We start from the raw sequence: 16,426 nt of genomic DNA, 5'->3' as shown, positions 1-16,426 counted from the left end.
TGCCCCTGATCTTTTTGGAGTCTCAATAAGAGGCACAAAGATAGCAGAGTAAAAATACATACCTATAAAACACAAACACACAGGCATATACTTATTGTTTGACATACAAACTTTAGGTGTCGTCCTTTGAGAATTGAAAATCGGTGATGTTTAGAGGTGGTAATTCAGAAAAGCAGACATTGTCAAATGAGTGGATGTGGGTGTGAGAGATGGGTAAATATTTCAGGTTTTCAAGAAACCATAAATTATACTGTGTCACTGCCTTAATATATTCTGAGAATTTTCTTTTGACATAGCATTCCATGAGGATAAAATGCAGTCCTCAGCATATCACTAAAGTATTTATAAACTGCTTGTTCTCATGCCATTAGAAAAAACAATGGTAGCAATTTCATATGTGCTAAACAGGTTTTCTGAGAAGCTCTGGGTTTTGCTTAGCTAAATTATTAAATCAGTCTTTTTATTAAAATGGAAATGTTTCTGCTAAAAATCCTGAAGAAAAGATGTTCCTGAGTAGAATATGACAGCTCTTAAACAGAGAGAATTAAGTTAGTCAGGCTATTTAGAACCACCCTAAAACATCTCTAGGAAATTTCACTTATGCATTTTTGCTAAAGTTCCCAGTTAGAACTGACTGTCAATCATACCTGATAGTTCATCTATAAATAATACATATAAACATGGACACTAATCCACAGGCACGTGACATTGTGATAGTTTTACCCAATAGTGCCATCAGTTTGGAATCTCTACATCATTAAGGTTACAACCCAGTTCCCATTGCAAACACCATTTTTCACCTCCTTTGTAATGTGCAGCTAAAGATATTACAGAGCAATAGCCTATATGAGGCAAATTCAGAAGTGACGCATATATGGGAAGTAGCAGTAAAAGCAACTAACAAGGGTGTATGAAAGTGTAAATTCATAGATTCATAGATATTTAGGTCAGAAGGGACCATTATGATCATCTAGTCTGACCTCCTGCACAACACAGGCCACAGAATTTATCCCTTACTCCTTGCAGCCTCTCAGTGTGTAAGTTGCCCCAAATTAGTTTCCATTAGACCCACTAACCAATACTTCTAGCACCGAACACCTCACCTCTGAATTTAGTCCCATATAATTATGGGATGGAAAATATGTTTTCGTTTGATAATATACAATTACCTCATTCCTCATACAGCAGTTGAGTGATGAATAAGTGAGGTAGCTAATGCACTAAGTAATTATAAAATCTCTACCCAGCCCCTCAAAGGCACGTACTTGATTTGCACGTACTTGATTTCATGCAAAACTAAAGACTATCCCAGTTTTCTGAAGAGTTGTTGCTATTGAAAGTGTGAGAGGCCAAGCCTGATTTCCCCAAGCCTCCCCTGCAGTCACTGGAAATTTTGGATGAGCAAAGGAAGGCAAGATCAGGCCAATAGTATGTAATATGATCACCAAAAGTTTGGGCCCTAACATATGATCACCACAGTTTGAAAATTCTTAAAGAACTAGAGACTACTGAACTGCTGAAAATCTGGTCCTGTCTAAAAGGGGTCATAACAAAAGTTCAGATTCTGTACCCTTGCTGTACCTCCTGAGTGATACCTTACTCCAGGGGTGGCCAACCTGAGCCTGAGAAGGAGCCAGAATTTACCAATGTACATTGCCAAAGAGCCACAGTAATATGTCAGCAGCCCCTCATCCACTCCCCCACACCCGCTCTCCCAGCTCCTCTCACCCACAGGCAGCCCCACCAATCAGCGCCTTCCCCTCCCTCCCTGCACCTGTTTCGTGGTGTGCAGGAGGCTCTGGGGGGGGGGAGAGGGGAGGAGCAAGGGCACAGCAGGCTCAGGGGAGGGGGCAGGAAGGGGTGGAGTGGGGGCAGTGCCTGTCAAAGAGCCAGGGGTTGAGCAGTGAGCACCCCCTGACACGTTGGAAAGTTGGCACTTGTAGCACCAGCACCTGAGTCGGTGCCTTTACAAGGAGCCACGTATTAACTTCTGAAGAGCCGCATGTGGCTCCAGAGCCACAGGTTCGCCACCCCTGCTTTACTCCATGAGTAGAGCCACTGAAATGAATTACTACTTGTGTAATAAGGTACGTCTCAGAGTGAATGAAGGTGACAGACTCTGGCCCATAATAATTACACCAGAAAAGTTCTTGTGTACTGTAGATAGAACTGGTTTTGTTTTGACCTCTGGGAAAATGCAACTGGCAAAATATACACAGGCGATTGGATGTAGCTATACATATATAATTCCTGTGAAAAAATGCAAAGGACCAAAGGCATGAATAACTATGGGTTAAACTCTTCCTAGCTAGCCAGTAATCTTCAGGACATGCACTGTGGCATGATTGTTTTTTGCTTAGCTGGATCCTAATCCCGTAAAGAGGGGTGCTCCTTCAACTCATATTGACATCAATGACAGTTGTGAAGGGCTGAGCACCTCAGTACCTTACAGGACTGAGATTGGAATCCAGAAGAGTGGTAATGTCATATTCTAACTAGTTCTTTCGGGAACTGTCCACTACCACTCTCAGAACTGTTTTAAAAACAGTTGTTTTTGTGGATACAGACTAACGCGACTACCCCTCTGATACTTAGAACTGTTTTAATGGATATAGCTAGAAATGAAATCAGTATATTCCACGGTTTATCTTTTATACTTTTTAGCCCTGTTACATGCAGTTCAGTCAAGTGCATCAGCATTATACAATTGCTATTCTTGCGGTCTCTCTCAACATTTGCCTGAGTTTATACAAAGAATAAAAAAGAGAGAGTAACTTGTCTTCTAAAAAGCCAAAGGAAAAAAGCAGCCATTTCTCTCCCGTGAAACACAGCAAGTTTTGTGATGTAAAGGCAGTGTGATTTGACTAAATATATGATTCTTCAGGGAAATTCACTACAGGAATAAAGCATTTTCCTCAGATCAATTACATTTACAATCATTATTTGCACATCCAGATCAATGATTGTGCAAACACAGCAAGCCAGCTCTACGTGTCAAGAAACAAAAGTAAAGAGACAGAGACAATAGCTCCAAACTGAGGGATATCTGTAAGCCACGGATATATGGTCTTTTCAGTGTTTTGGGGACTTGAGGAATAGCAAGAGGCATTGCCAGTATTAAAACTATAGCCACAAGTAAACAACTAAAATGTTAGTATTTATCATATTGCAATGTATATCTTCTCCTTATTCCTGTAATATTTTCCTATTCATGCATTGTAATTTCATGATGAATAGCTCTCATTGTAATAAGATTTCAGTTTTTATCCCTGTAAACAGTTTGGAATATCGGGAGGTGTGTATTTAATAATATAATATACGTTAATATAAATTCCAGACTGAATATGAAAAGTATCTATGGGCTGAACAAAACCCAATTATTTTAGAAGCAAATCAAGGAAATTGACTGGATGAGGCAAAGTAAGTCAGTATTAATAAACTGTATCAGCTGCTATGTTGAACACACAGTTCAGACTAGAGTTTTTCAAGCTGTGAGGCTGGTTTCCCTTGGGAAGCTCAAAGCAAGTCTGGGGGAAATGCGGGGGTGGGGTGGAAAATATTTTATTTTCATGCTTATCCATTCCCACTTAGAATTCAGCAAAAGCCAAACCTCTCTGTTGTCTGTGGAATATTCAATAGTAGGTCCGAAAGTGGTTATGATTCTGCAAGAGGGAAGAATAACAAGGTTGTTCTACACCTTTGTTTAAAATAGACTGGCAAATGTCACTTTCTTTTGTAATATGAGGAGAAGGGAAAGAATAACTTCCCCTTCTTTTTTAAATGATTGGGAGCGTTGGGGTGGAGATGGCAGAAAATTGTGGCAAAGTTCAAGGACAAACTAGTTTAGATGTTGTTTAATAATAGGGAATATGGGGGCGGGAGGATATACAACCTGCAGCTTTAGTCTTGTACTATGGATCTCACAAAACAAATGGGTCAGCATGTGGGCAGGAAAAAGCTTAGTGTAGGTGAGGAAACAAATACTTCTGGTGATTCAGAAATAACATTGCTCCCTTTGAGTAAATCAAGGCCATAGTTTAATGTCAAAAGTTGCAAAAGTTAGGGTGTTAGCCCTGGTATCCAGGCAAAATTCCAGCTCTGATAGCTAAATTCCACTTCTCTATATTCTTCCTCCACTTTCAGTGGGATATTTTGTCCTAAACTGTTGTGCAGTGATGCTGGGAGCTGTTAAGCAAGGGAAATAGTCCCAAAGGGAGGTGAAATGTTTCCTAAGTACAGTATCCTTTACCTTCCTCACAGGAGTGTTGTGTGACTTGATTTGTTAATGCTTGTCCAGTACGTTGAGATTTCTGAATAGAAGGTGCTATGAAAGAGCTAGGTAATATACATGTTCCCATGACATACCATAATTATCACTAGGGATAGGGTGACCAGGTGTCCCGATTTTATAGGGACAGTCCTGATTTTTGGGTCTTTTTCTTATATAGGCTCCTGTTACCCCCCACCCCCGTCCCGATTTTTCACATTTGGTGTCTGGTCACCCTATCTAGGGGTTCAGTTTTAACCCTTTTGTTGGTTAATTTCAGGTGTTGCGTCCTGTGCTAGGAGATGCAATATTTAAAACCACATTAAGTCTATGGCATTCAAATTAACCCTGCTGGCTCACTACTGGGTATCTTCCATCCTCCCTGATTGGGCGGGAGGGAAATGATCTAGACAGTGGAGGTCACTGAATGACCTAGCTCAACATCAAGCTAGTAGAACGCTCCATAATCACCAGTGTACAAGAAAAATAAATAATATGCTGAGGTCAGAGAGGGACCAGGTTCAGGAGGGAACCATAGGCCTGGCCTCTACACCTAAAACTTAGATCTACCTAGCTACACCGTGCAGGGACGTAGTTAAGGCAACCTAAGCTGCTTATGGACACCGCTAGGTCAGTGGAAGAATTGTTCCTAGGGTGACCAGATATAAGACAAAGCCCTGAATATCAGGATTGTCCCTATAAAATAAGGACATCTGGTCACCCTAATTCTTCCATCAGCCTAGTTACCGCCTCTTGAGGGGGTGGATTAACTACACCAATGGAAAAAAACCTTTTTGTCACTGTAGCACGTGTCTACACAATGGTGCTACTGTAGCACTGTAGCTGTGCCGCCATAGCATCTGTAGTGTACCCGTAGGCTGCATGTGAGCAGGAGTAGCAGACTGGAGACAGCAGCATGGGAGCTACCTGTAGAGGGAAGGCTGGGGGGCAGGCAACGTGAGAGCTGGGCACCCACATCTCATTATTGGCAGGAGGATATAGGTCAATGGCCTGCAGACTGGAGGATGTATATAGTGAGACACGGTTACCTTTATATCCTTGTACCATATTGCCCATAGGGGCCGGGTTTAGGAACTGTTGGATTGATTCTTTATTGTAACTTAAAGTCATTGTGCCTAGGGTCATTGCACCATTTAGTTTCTGGCAGCTTTAGAACAGTAATGATCTGTTACTCAAGAGCCTTTAGAGCCTGATGAGTCTACATCTCTTGTCTCTAAACTCACGATACACAGAAAGCCACCAAACCACCAAACATCTAGGAAGGACTGGTGTGCCCAAACCCTTGCAGTAACACTGTTGATTATATTATACCTTTAGGTTCTCCACACTTCACACGGCTCAACAGCGGCTTATTTACTCATCTGGTTCTATTCTTCTTTCCCTTAGCTATCATTGTCCCTGCACTGAACTCAACCATCTCTTACGTCCATCCCCTACCTCAGCCCCATACACTGCTACAACAACATATCACAGTTAGAGTAGAATTTCCCCAGCACATGTACAGTCACAGAGTCACTGTAAGTGGCCCTACCATGGTCCCATCATAAGCCTTAGCACAAGTGATGTCCCAGGGGCAATAGAGGATTGCAATAAAAGTTTTTGTAGTGAGAGTCTGGGCTGTCCTGAACTGCAAAGCAGACAATAGGGAGCCCTTGGCTATCCTAATTTATGCCAGGGGCTGCATCAACCCCCAGAGTAGCCCAAATACCAAGTGTAAAAACACTCAACCTTTGCCTGCTTCTTTCACTTGAGCTCTAATCCTGTAACCTTTACTCACAATTGTAATTGAATTGTTTGTATTTCTTTTGAAAATAGGAGCCAGAACTAACTATTTGTCTCCTGTTTTGTAGAATTGGCTGGATGAACTAAAGAAAGATGGATATTAATGAGTGAAAGGGAGGAAGTTAGTTGTTGATGAGAAGCCGTGGCTTATCTAGAGCATCATGTATGGTTTAAGCCAGTATGAGAAGCAGCATATCTAATCTGATGGACTGATCCTGTCTGGAAAATCCTTTGTGCCCTTGGGTGACATTATCTGATTAAAATATCACCATATAGGTCATTGTTGCAACCACTGTTATATATTTGCAACAAATCTTGTACAAAGGTTGTCAAGTAAGGTGTCTGTGGAAAGGTTGTGACTCGCTGAATATAATTCTGCTATTTGTATAAATGTATCATTTTTGTATTTGAAGTTATGAGTATTGGCTCTATACCTGAATTTCAAATGTTTGCTCCTGGGGTAACGTCCACAAGGTAATTAGCCAGCACATCTTGGAGGGACTATTCAGATTAAGTGGCTCATCAAAATGACACTTAACTCACAATGGAAGATGCCCATCTACACTGAATGGACTGTCTTGTGAACGTTCTGTCTAGGGTACAGGTAATGGCTTCCTACTCTGTCTAAGTGGAGTCACGCATGGACATGTGACTCGCCTATGTAACTCCAAGCACTGTCTTGTCACCTGTGATTTTCCACTAGCTCTGCTGAGACATAAGCCTTATGGCTCTCATGGAGATGGAGTTATAATGTTGGTGTAGTAGGGCACTTACATCTGAGGGACAAGGCTGTAGTGCATACATTGACATAATTGGGTCAATGTAACCTGCCTCACGTCGACCTGTGTCGTGTACACCAGGCCTCAGTTTCTGGATAGTCTTCAGTTCAAACCCCTTCTTTTTTAAAAGGATTTCTCCTTTTTTCCCCTCTCTTTCTCTGACTATGATGATTCATGGTTATTCAGATTGGGGAAATTCTAGCCAGAATGTTTCAACATTTTCCCATTAACTCTAATGGCCCATCACTTGTCCTTCCCAGGGTTGTACAATACTAGGTGCTTGGAGCTAGTTGCCTCGGGTTGGGGAGGCAGCCCCTCCCTGCCTAACTGCCCTGGTGTGACGTGGATCTGAATGTTGCAGAACTAGTTATGAGCAGAGTTGTATATCTACACAAATACATAAATATATTACCACGGTCTGTAGACATATCTCATAATGACCATCAAGTTCAGAATATTACAAGCTTTCATAAAAGACCTGACTCAATATACTTTTATAGTACAATAACATTGTATATCATCAGTTAATTCAACTACTTATTCTTTAGTGTTCAAATCCCCTGTTCTCCCCTTGTGGTGTCTGGACCCTCATTGTCACAGTATGATCATGGGAGCTTGGGGAGTTAGTTGGTTTTTGGTTTTGGGATGTTGAGGTCTTGTTTTTGCAGATCTGGAGAGTGAATTTTCCTAGATAGTTTTGTGGCATCATGCATTTCACAGACACAGCTAAGGGTATAAAGTGACTCTGTTCTAGCCCCAGTTCCCTCTATGATGTTCACATCGGAGATCAGACACATTAGTATTGTCTCCATAGTGGTTCTAGGCACTACACAATCCATATTGACAGCTCAAGGGCACCACGAATCATCACACAGTCCCTGTGAGTCAAGCTGTTGGCCCCATGATCCACTTGTGGCATCAGGTGGTCCTTGGGGACTGGCAACGGCAATGGCAAAAAAAAACTGCAACGAGGTTGGTTTCCAGAGGCAGGTCACGCGCAGTGTTGCCAGCTCTTGAGAATTTTAGCATGAATCTCAGGTAGGAGTGACACTTTTCTAATTGCTGGTAACCAGACTCCTGAGGCCCCGCCCCATCTCCCCCCCAAGGTAGGAGGCAGGTAGGAGGCAGCTCCAGCTGAGCAGGGGCCAGCAAAGGTTAATAGTCCGGCGCCTTCCCCCACACCCCGTAACCAGGATTTTGGTGTCCTGTTGAAAACCAGGCACCTGGGCACCCAGACACAAAAGCCAAAAAGTGGACTGTGCAGGTAAAACCCAGACAGGCGGCAACCCTAGCACAATATTGGTGTTTCTTAGAGACCCACCTCCTGGAGTCAAGTGATTAGATGAGAATCTCAACCTTTTTTTTTTTTTTTGCATTTTGCACTTCCTGGTAATGGAGCACATTTGCAAGCGTGATCCACGTGCACCTTTAAGGCTCAAAAGACAAAGGAAAAGAACTCATGTTTTAGTCACTCCTTTATCTGTCTTTAAATCTTATTATTTTTAAGTCTGTTTCATGACTGGGAGAGGCGGGGGTGAGGTGAGCTGCAGCTGATACCCCAGCTCCGCTCCCCGGGGCGCGTCCTCTCTGGCCGGGATTTAATCCCTGTTGCCACGATTACCTCCCCTCCCCCCCGCAAGGGTCTGAGGCGCTCCCGGCCACCGGGCACAAGCGTGCCAAGCTGGCCGTCGAACCCGGGGGCTGCCCCGGGGCCCGCGCAACCCCAGCCCCGCCTCCTGAGGAGAAGGCGACGCCACGGCCGCGATTTTCGAGTTGCGGCTGCCCAGGAACGATTTTTGCCCTTATTAAAGATGGCCGCCAACTCCTCTCTCCTCCCCCCCACTTGCCTCAAGTGGGTGTGAAGCTTGGTCTGTTAAGATGGCCGCCCGTTTCCCTGCATCCTCTGCCGCGGGGGGTAGCTGTGAGGCCGCCCTTAGCAAAGATGGCTGCTGTTCCCCCCTTTGCTTCCAGCGGGTGTGAAGGTAGTGTGCCCTTAAACAAAATGGCCGCGCTCTGTTCTCCACCGGGGCCTGCGAGCAAGGGGGGTTGCTAGCCCTGGCAGAAGAGTCTGCCCTCCTGGTAAGGGATGACTGTGCGGGGGTAGCAGGTTGAGCGAGTCGGCGCTGGAGGGAGAGAAATCTCAGTTCCCCCGCCTGAAAGAGGAGGCTCTGCCCGCCCGTGTGTGTGTGACTGAGGTTGAATTTGTCTCTGTGAAAGGATCAGGCACAAACTGGGTGGGGGGAAGCCGCCTTCTACTACAGAATTAGGAGCCCCCAGAAGTACAAATGCCGGCGTGTGGCACAATGTACGATGGCCCCCCGGATAACTTGTGGGAAGTAGACCAGAAATACAAACATAACTAAAATATCTGTCCTGGGGAGTGTTTGTTTGTTTGTTTGTTTGCTTTGTTTTCATCTCATGTGAGGGAATTTACTTTTGTCTGGGGGGATTTTTGACCGGTTTGGTTTGATGATGGTCCTCAGGATTGCCAACTCTCATGCCAAGTATTTAGTTATGACGCCATATTTCTTGATACCCAGCGGCTGTAATCGTGCTGTTAGCCAAGGGTCTCGGCTTTCACTTAAAAAAAAAAATCTAATCCGCATGGTTGGGGAGGAAGGGGGAGGGACGACTTGAAAATGCAAACTCTAAAGGCTCCAGCATCAAAAGGCAAATAAAGTGAACCCAAAATATATTATTTTTAAGAGAGCTGGGTTGTGAATATTTTATTTTGAGGTCTCATTCATAATTTTTAAATGCTTGGGGTTAGTAATGCATCTTATCTCTCTTCCTGTGGCCCTGGTGTGGGGAAAGGAATTGAGTGAAGCACACAGGACAACAGAAACTATTTTCTCCTTGCATATTGTGCTCTTTGTCTCAAAGTGTTTACTAGGAAAGCATTGTGATAATAGGGGAAGGGAGTGGGAAAAGTGTGACTTTTGGGAACGGGAGCGGATTGAAGATAACATGGGTGCCTGTATATGAAAATGACAGGTTTCGGAGTAGCCACCGTGTTAGTCTGTATTTGCAAAAAGAAAAGGAGTACTTGTGGCACCTTAGAGACTAACCAATTTATTTGAGCGTAAGCTTTCGTGAGCTACAGCTCACTTCATCGGATGCTTCAGTGGAAAATACAGTGGGGAGATTTATACACATAGAGAACGTGAAACAATGGGTGTTACCATACACACTGTAACGAGAGTGATCACTTAAGATGTGCTATTACCAGCAGGAGAGGAAGTGGATGGGTCATTACACAAAGTAAAACTATTTCCCCGTGTTTATCCCACCCCCACCATTCCTCAGATGTTCTTGTCAATTGCTGGAAATGGCCCACCGTGATTGTCACTACAAAAGGTCCCCCCCGCCTCAAGCCCCCGCTGGTAATAGCTCACCTTAAGTGATCACTCTGGTTACAGTGTGTATGGTAACACCCATTGTTTCATGTTCTCTGTGTATATAAATCTCCCCACTGTATTTTCCACTGAATGCATCCGATGAAGTGAGCTGTAGCTCACGAAAGCTTACGCTCAAATAAATTGGTTAGTCTCTAAGGTGCCACAAGTACTCCTTTTCTTTTTGTATATGAAAATGTGTACCACCACACCTCTCTTATCAGTAACAGAGGAATGCAAGTGGACAGATATATCTGTATTGTACACATCTCTCATCAGTCCCTCCAGTCTGCTTTATTGCTTTGTCCCAGAAGAAACAGGGTGGCGTAATAGATAGGGCATTGGAGTGGAATTACTATTTCTGTCCTCAGGCTTTCCTTGTGTTGTCCCGTTATCCAGGGGGCCAGTCTATGGAGCAGTCTTCTAAATTTCAGCCAGTGATCCTCTCTGACTTTCTTTTCAGTTCAAGTCAATTGACCTCTGACCTATTGGACCTCTTTTCTTCCTGTTTACATTCTCTTTCTTTCCTTCTGCCCCTGCACCTTTTTTATTAACTTTTCCAATTTTGGGGACTGCTGTGAAAGGGACCAATAAAAACAGGTCATTTAGTGATAGTGGTTTAATTAAACTATAATATTTGGTACTTACATAGTGCCTTCCATTCTGTGATTGCAAAGTGCTTTACAGACATGAATACCTTAAGCCTGATAACAATTCTGTGAGATGGCAATATGTGTATTATCCATGTTTTCCAGATGGGGAAACTGAGGCATAAATACATTAAGTGACTCAGTTTGGTGATGTGTGTGACTTTGAACAGGAGCCAGGATTCTTGGATCCCCTGTCTTGTCTTTTAACTACTAGAGCATCTCCCCTCCCTAAAGATTGAACAAAATAATACTAAAAACTTTGGAAGTTGTTGCTTACGATGAAGACTGCATATTGGAAGTGGAGTCCATAAAACAGACTTTGCTGTAATTCTCTTAAGCCATTTTCGAGTGGCTGCATTTTCTGGATTGCACAGATCCAACCAAGTCATTTTAGCCTCTCTGTGCTTTATTCAGTACAAAAGTTAAAACAACCCACTTAGTCTTTTAATCTTTAATAAACTTCAGCTGGAAACAGCTAATCCTTTTACTCAAAATATAAAGAAATCTTGCTAATCGAGGCATAAAAGATGCTAAAATAGGGATGGTAAGTTTGATCTCTATATGTGTGTTACTGTTATTGGAAACAAAGAAATTAAGAGATGGCTGAAATTATGACCTTAAAGGTGGCTTTTCTTTGACAGTCTGATTTGTTTATCTCTACAGGTGTACTGTGATAGTAAAGTGCATCCAGGTTCTAGGATCCCTGGTTCTTTAGTTACTTTTCCTCAAAACTTGTACATGCTGCCTGTGATTTTAACTTGATGCTCGGGAGGAAGAACTGCTCAGATTCTCACACTTTTACCACATGTACTGGAATCCTTGTTGTTACTACTACAATGTCGTGGGTGAAAGCTGCAGTCAGCCGGCCCAGTGAGGATGTGTTTGATGAAGATGCTGATGAACTGCATCTAGTGCAGAAAGAATGGAAGAGCACCATGGAGAAAAGAGTCAAAGTAATTTTTATAACCATTACTTTATTTTTAGTAGCCTTTTGGCCATTTTCTTTCATACATAAAATGATACCTGCATGAGTGATTTAAGGGAAAATGGAGGATGGCTGTTTAAAAGTTATTGTAGATCAATTTGTTCCATATGAAACTAAAAACTGAGCAAGTTATTAAGGAAATGTTACCAACCAGAACACACTTGAGATTCTTCTAGGGGGAGAGTGCCTGCAAATTGAGAAATTGTAGCCAAAATTCTGTATATCTAATCAGCTGTTGGTGCATACTGTATTTATGTTTGTAACTCCCCCAACTACTCATGGGTGTTCTTTGTATAAATTCCTGAACCTCAATAGGAGGTTAGATCATCAGAGGCAAAAATATGCAAATTTAGTTATGCAACTGTTCACCTGATTGATGGAGATCACAGCGATAGCAAAATGGTCCCTGGCCACAGTTTCCCTTTGAAAAGACAAAAGTGGGAGGTCAGGTTGGCAGGAAGAATCTTCTGAATTCTAATCTCAGTTCTGCCACTGGCCAGCTCTTTGGCCTTGAGTACATTTGCTCCAGCTATAAAATGAGGAAATAATGTTTCTATCTCCCAAGTGTGCTATGAGTATTAATGAGTTTGCATAGTACATTGAACATGTAAAGTGCCCATATATGTATTCAAGTATGAAAAAAGATTGTTACCAGGAGGAGGAAGAAAAATTGTTCTTCTTAACCTCTGAGGATAGGACAAGAAGCAATGGGCTTAAATTGCAGCAAGGGAGGTTTAGGTTGGACATTAGGAAAAACTTTCTGCCAGGGTCTTTAAGAACTGGACTAAATTGCCTAGGGAGGTTGTGGAATCTCCATCATTGGAGATTTTTAAGAGCAGGTTAGACAAACACCTGTCAGGAATGGTCTAGATCAGTGGTTCTCAAAGCCGGTCCACCGCTTGTTCAGGGAAAGCCCCTGGCGGGCTGGACCAATTTGTTTACCTGCCACGTCCTCAGGTTCAGCCGATCACTGCTCCCACTGGCTGCGGTTCGCCGCTCCAGGCCAATGGGGGCTGCGGGAAGGGCAGCCAGCACCTTCCTTGGCCCGTGCTACTTCCCGCAGCCCCCATTGGCCTGAAGCCGCGATCAGCCGAACCTGCGGATGTGACAGGTAAACAAACAGGTCCGGCCCGCCAGGGGCTTTCCCTGAACAAGCGGCGGACCGGCTTTGAGAACCAGTGGTCTAGATAATTTAGTCCTGACACAAGTGCAGGGGACTGGACTAGATGACCTCTCGAGGTCCCTTCCAGTTCTATGATTCTATAAATGCCATGTGTTATCAGGTATCTGGTTTGTCTGGCTGGAGAGAGAGAGATGGAATTTAACCAGAACAAAGTCCAGACTCAGACCAGGTGTATCATGATAGGAGATCTGTATTTGTAAATTATGAGTGATATAATTAAACAAGGCAAATGAAGATGTATGAGCCATATCTTAGCATTTTTTTAAATAGTGGAAATCACCACTTAAATCAATGGCAGGTCCAGATTAAAAATCAGCAGTTCGTTGTAGCCCTATAGTAACCAATATATAGTAATTCCTCTAATTTGTCTTCTTATAGAACTGAAAATAACAGTGAAAAATTAATTTTTATGAAGGCTCATTTTAACAAAGAAATCTTAAAATCCTGCAGGGTCAGACGAAGGGCAAAACTCCAACTTCAACTGGTATTGTATTAGACTCTTAGGATTTGATCTCATGCCATTTACTTTAATGGGCATTGGATAAACTCTTAATAAATATAGCATCACTATGAGTCATGGTGCCGGGAACATTAAACTTCCACTCTTGGGTGATGAACATCTGATCAAAATAACGGGTGGGGGGGAAAGCTATGGTTGGGGCCATAGATTAGGGAGGGTACTGCTGTGGGACTAGAGCAATAGTTTTCAACCTGTGGTTGTCTGCAGACTATGTCTAAGATTTCCAAAGGGCTCAGCACCTCCATTTGAAATTTTTTAGGGATCTGCAAATGAAAAACGGTTGAAAACCACTGGCCTAGACAGAGCATTGTTCTTTGAAAAAGGCATCTGGATTTTGGCTACTTCAAGGAAACTTTATTCTGCTGTTTCAAGATACTCCTGATGCTAGCTCCTTGTATTACCACATCTGATATTTTCATAGTTGAAATTCCACCATCTCCAATTTCCTTGAGCAGAAAATAGTACATCTCGGAGAGCAAGTTCTATATTTTCATTCATAGCTTCTCAGCCTGGGGGTGGTGACTGCCATTCCTTTTTTGTGGCAAGATGGTAAAAGGGGTCCTGAAACTTTTTTGCTGTTGAAACTTGAGGTTGCAGTATGGAAGAGGACAAGAATTGCTGTTCTAATCCATGTTACTATGTGTGTAGACAAAAGAAACATTTTTATAGTACAGTCAATTATTTTGACCTCACTGTATATAGTTCTGAAAAAGGGAGTCAAAATGACCATGTTTATAAAACACCAAGAAAAGTTTGTTTTTGTTCTTCTAGTTTTGTGATTCTCTCATTTCTGCTGGACGGTACAGTATACAAGTTTTGCATGCATCTAGCCAAATTAGAAAGACACATTCCAAGAACCTGAATGTTTGTATAGATTTGAGCTCTTGTATATAATTTCTTGTAAAATAATCTCTGCTTGTAGCTGGATTACTGACATCAGTAACCTTTCGTCTTGCTTACAGGAAGGTTATAGAGATGGTGTTGAGGCTGGGAAAGAGCTTTCACTTCAGCAGGGTTTCAATCGGGGTTACAAACAGGGTGCTGAGATGATGATGACCTGTGGCCAACTCAAAGGGATCCTTAGGTAAATGTTGAAGCTTTGAGACTGTGGTGTGTTTATATGAAAATCTGGATCTACTGTTCGTCAACTGCTGAGAAGACTTAGGGTAATACTTTCAAAAGTGACTTTGGAGCTAAAATCCCATTTTAAAAACTGAAAGTAAATTGAATTTAGACTCCCAAGTCATCTAGGTGCTTTGGAAAATTTTACTTAGTCACTTCATACTTCAGATTATATTTTGTAAAATATTCCTAAAATGCTATGCTATGAGTACCAGGCATAATTCTTTAGGTAGCACTAACTGAAAATTGGCCGTGAGAAAGATGCCGTTACCTGCGAAGGCTTTAGCAAAAAAGTTGGTCTTGCATTTTAATCAGAACAGTCATTCTAGAGGTCAGTCTGATTTTTCTCAGGTATGGGCCGTGGTCCTGTCACTGAGAACTCTGCCTCAGCATTTCTTACCCTTGGCTCTGTTAGCTGAGGCATCCTTGTGGAGCACAGTTCTGCCCTTGGATGCAAGAGTACATAACCCAATGCAACCATCTACACATAGTAGTGTAGTAGGAACTACACTACTATGTGATAGTGGCTGTTGCTATTACAATTGTTCTTCAGAACCAAAAATGTAGTGTGGTAATTCTTAGCCCTCCTCCCATTCCTCACTTGAAATTAACAGGATCTTAGTGGTTCAGTGAGTTATCTGAATCTACACTTTTGGCTGAATATTCAGCTTTTCCTGTTGAACTCTCCTGAAACACACATGCATGAAATGTACACACAAAAATGGAATTACTTTTTAACTTTGGTCACCTTTTCACCCAACCTCAAGCAAACATGCAACTCACTGAAGGTGTACAGAATCACTTTTATTTCCACCTGTTTTGTTTTTCTTTTCAGTGCACTCTTGTCTTGGTGTCACCTTAATGGACAAATTTCTGCTTTGCTGAGTAAGATAAATACCCTCCTGGCTGAAGTTGGCAAGTATGAAAAATGTGTGCTAAAGTATATGAATTCTATCAGTCCACAGCCCCACCTTGGAGAGTTATTGGATTCTGTTCAGGACATGGACCTTAGTCATACAATTCCAGTGGAGAATGAATTTGATGCAACTGAAACTGGAAGACTCTGTGAAAATGAGTCTGAGTTGAGTGAAAACTCTTGCAGGAGTAATGGTGGGGCTGACTCCTTGCAGTCTGACAGTTGGAGGAGGACAAAAGAACACACACATTCTGAAAGGCCAACCCTCGCTTGGCTTAAAGAAGAGACCGCCTGCTTAGGAGAGCAGCTAGGCTTGTCACTGGACATATTACAGCATGTCCAACAACTGGAAAGCTAACTTTTCTCTTGTGCCAAATGGAAGCCAATTCTAAGAACCAACTTGACAGGCTTGTATTTTATTTGTGGCTCAAAGGGTGATGGTCATACTAGTCATTTAATTTCATGGGAATGTAGTGATCTGATTCTAATGTTTCCCTTTAAAATCTAATAAAACAACCCTTGCTCTCATCATATCTGTTATACCTCAGTTGTTGGCAAAAAAAAAAAAAAAAAAAGTTGCTTTCATACCTAGATTTAACTTGCAGAGGTGGAGAATACTTCATATACACAAATGCACAGCTGTCTTAATAACGCTGTAGTGGGCACTAATGTGTCTGCTACTCTGTCTGGGAGTCTAACATTTTCCTCTTAATTTATTTAACTTGCCCTTTTTAATATTCTCTTTCAGAAAAGGAACTGAATGATTCTTTAGTCTTATCCCTAGAAAACAATTGCTCCTAGAGGAC

The 16,426-nt window shown here is 42.4% G+C and overlaps 1 protein-coding gene across 2 annotated transcripts; it reads left to right on the top strand.

Annotated features, from left to right (window-relative positions):
• Positions 1 to 8,384: 8,384 nt before the first annotated feature.
• YAE1 (YAE1 maturation factor of ABCE1) lies at positions 8,385 to 16,151 on the top strand. 2 transcript variants are annotated; one of them, XM_027821211.3, is made up of 4 exons: positions 8,385 to 8,928; positions 11,558 to 11,847; positions 14,545 to 14,666; positions 15,540 to 16,151. In XM_027821211.3, the coding sequence occupies exons 2-4, from the start codon at positions 11,656 to 11,658 to the stop codon at positions 15,976 to 15,978; spliced, it is 753 nt and encodes a 250-aa protein (XP_027677012.2). In that variant the 5' UTR covers positions 8,385 to 8,928; positions 11,558 to 11,655; the 3' UTR covers positions 15,979 to 16,151. The 2 variants fall into 2 exon arrangements, with proteins under 2 accessions (XP_027677012.2, XP_007058787.3); XM_007058725.4 differs by having other exon boundaries at positions 8,528 to 8,831.
• The last annotated feature ends 275 nt before the right edge of the window (positions 16,152 to 16,426 follow it).

The sequence above is a fragment of the Chelonia mydas genome, chromosome 2 (genome assembly GCF_015237465.2).
Source record: "Chelonia mydas isolate rCheMyd1 chromosome 2, rCheMyd1.pri.v2, whole genome shotgun sequence".
Lineage (NCBI taxonomy): Eukaryota > Metazoa > Chordata > Testudines > Cheloniidae > Chelonia > Chelonia mydas.
The sequence above is the reverse complement of the archived record's forward strand: the minus strand, read 5'-3'. Positions and strand labels throughout refer to the sequence as shown.

Excerpts from the sequence above, each read along its gene's own strand:
- YAE1 (XM_027821211.3), top strand. The coding sequence starts at position 11,656 with ATGCTCGGGAGGAAGAACTGCTCAGATTCTCACACTTTTACCACATGT. Across the intron at positions 11,848-14,544 it reads CCATGGAGAAAAGAGTCAAA|GAAGGTTATAGAGATGGTGT; the intron begins GTAATTTTTATA and ends TCTTGCTTACAG. Across the intron at positions 14,667-15,539 it reads CAACTCAAAGGGATCCTTAG|TGCACTCTTGTCTTGGTGTC; the intron begins GTAAATGTTGAA and ends TTTTCTTTTCAG.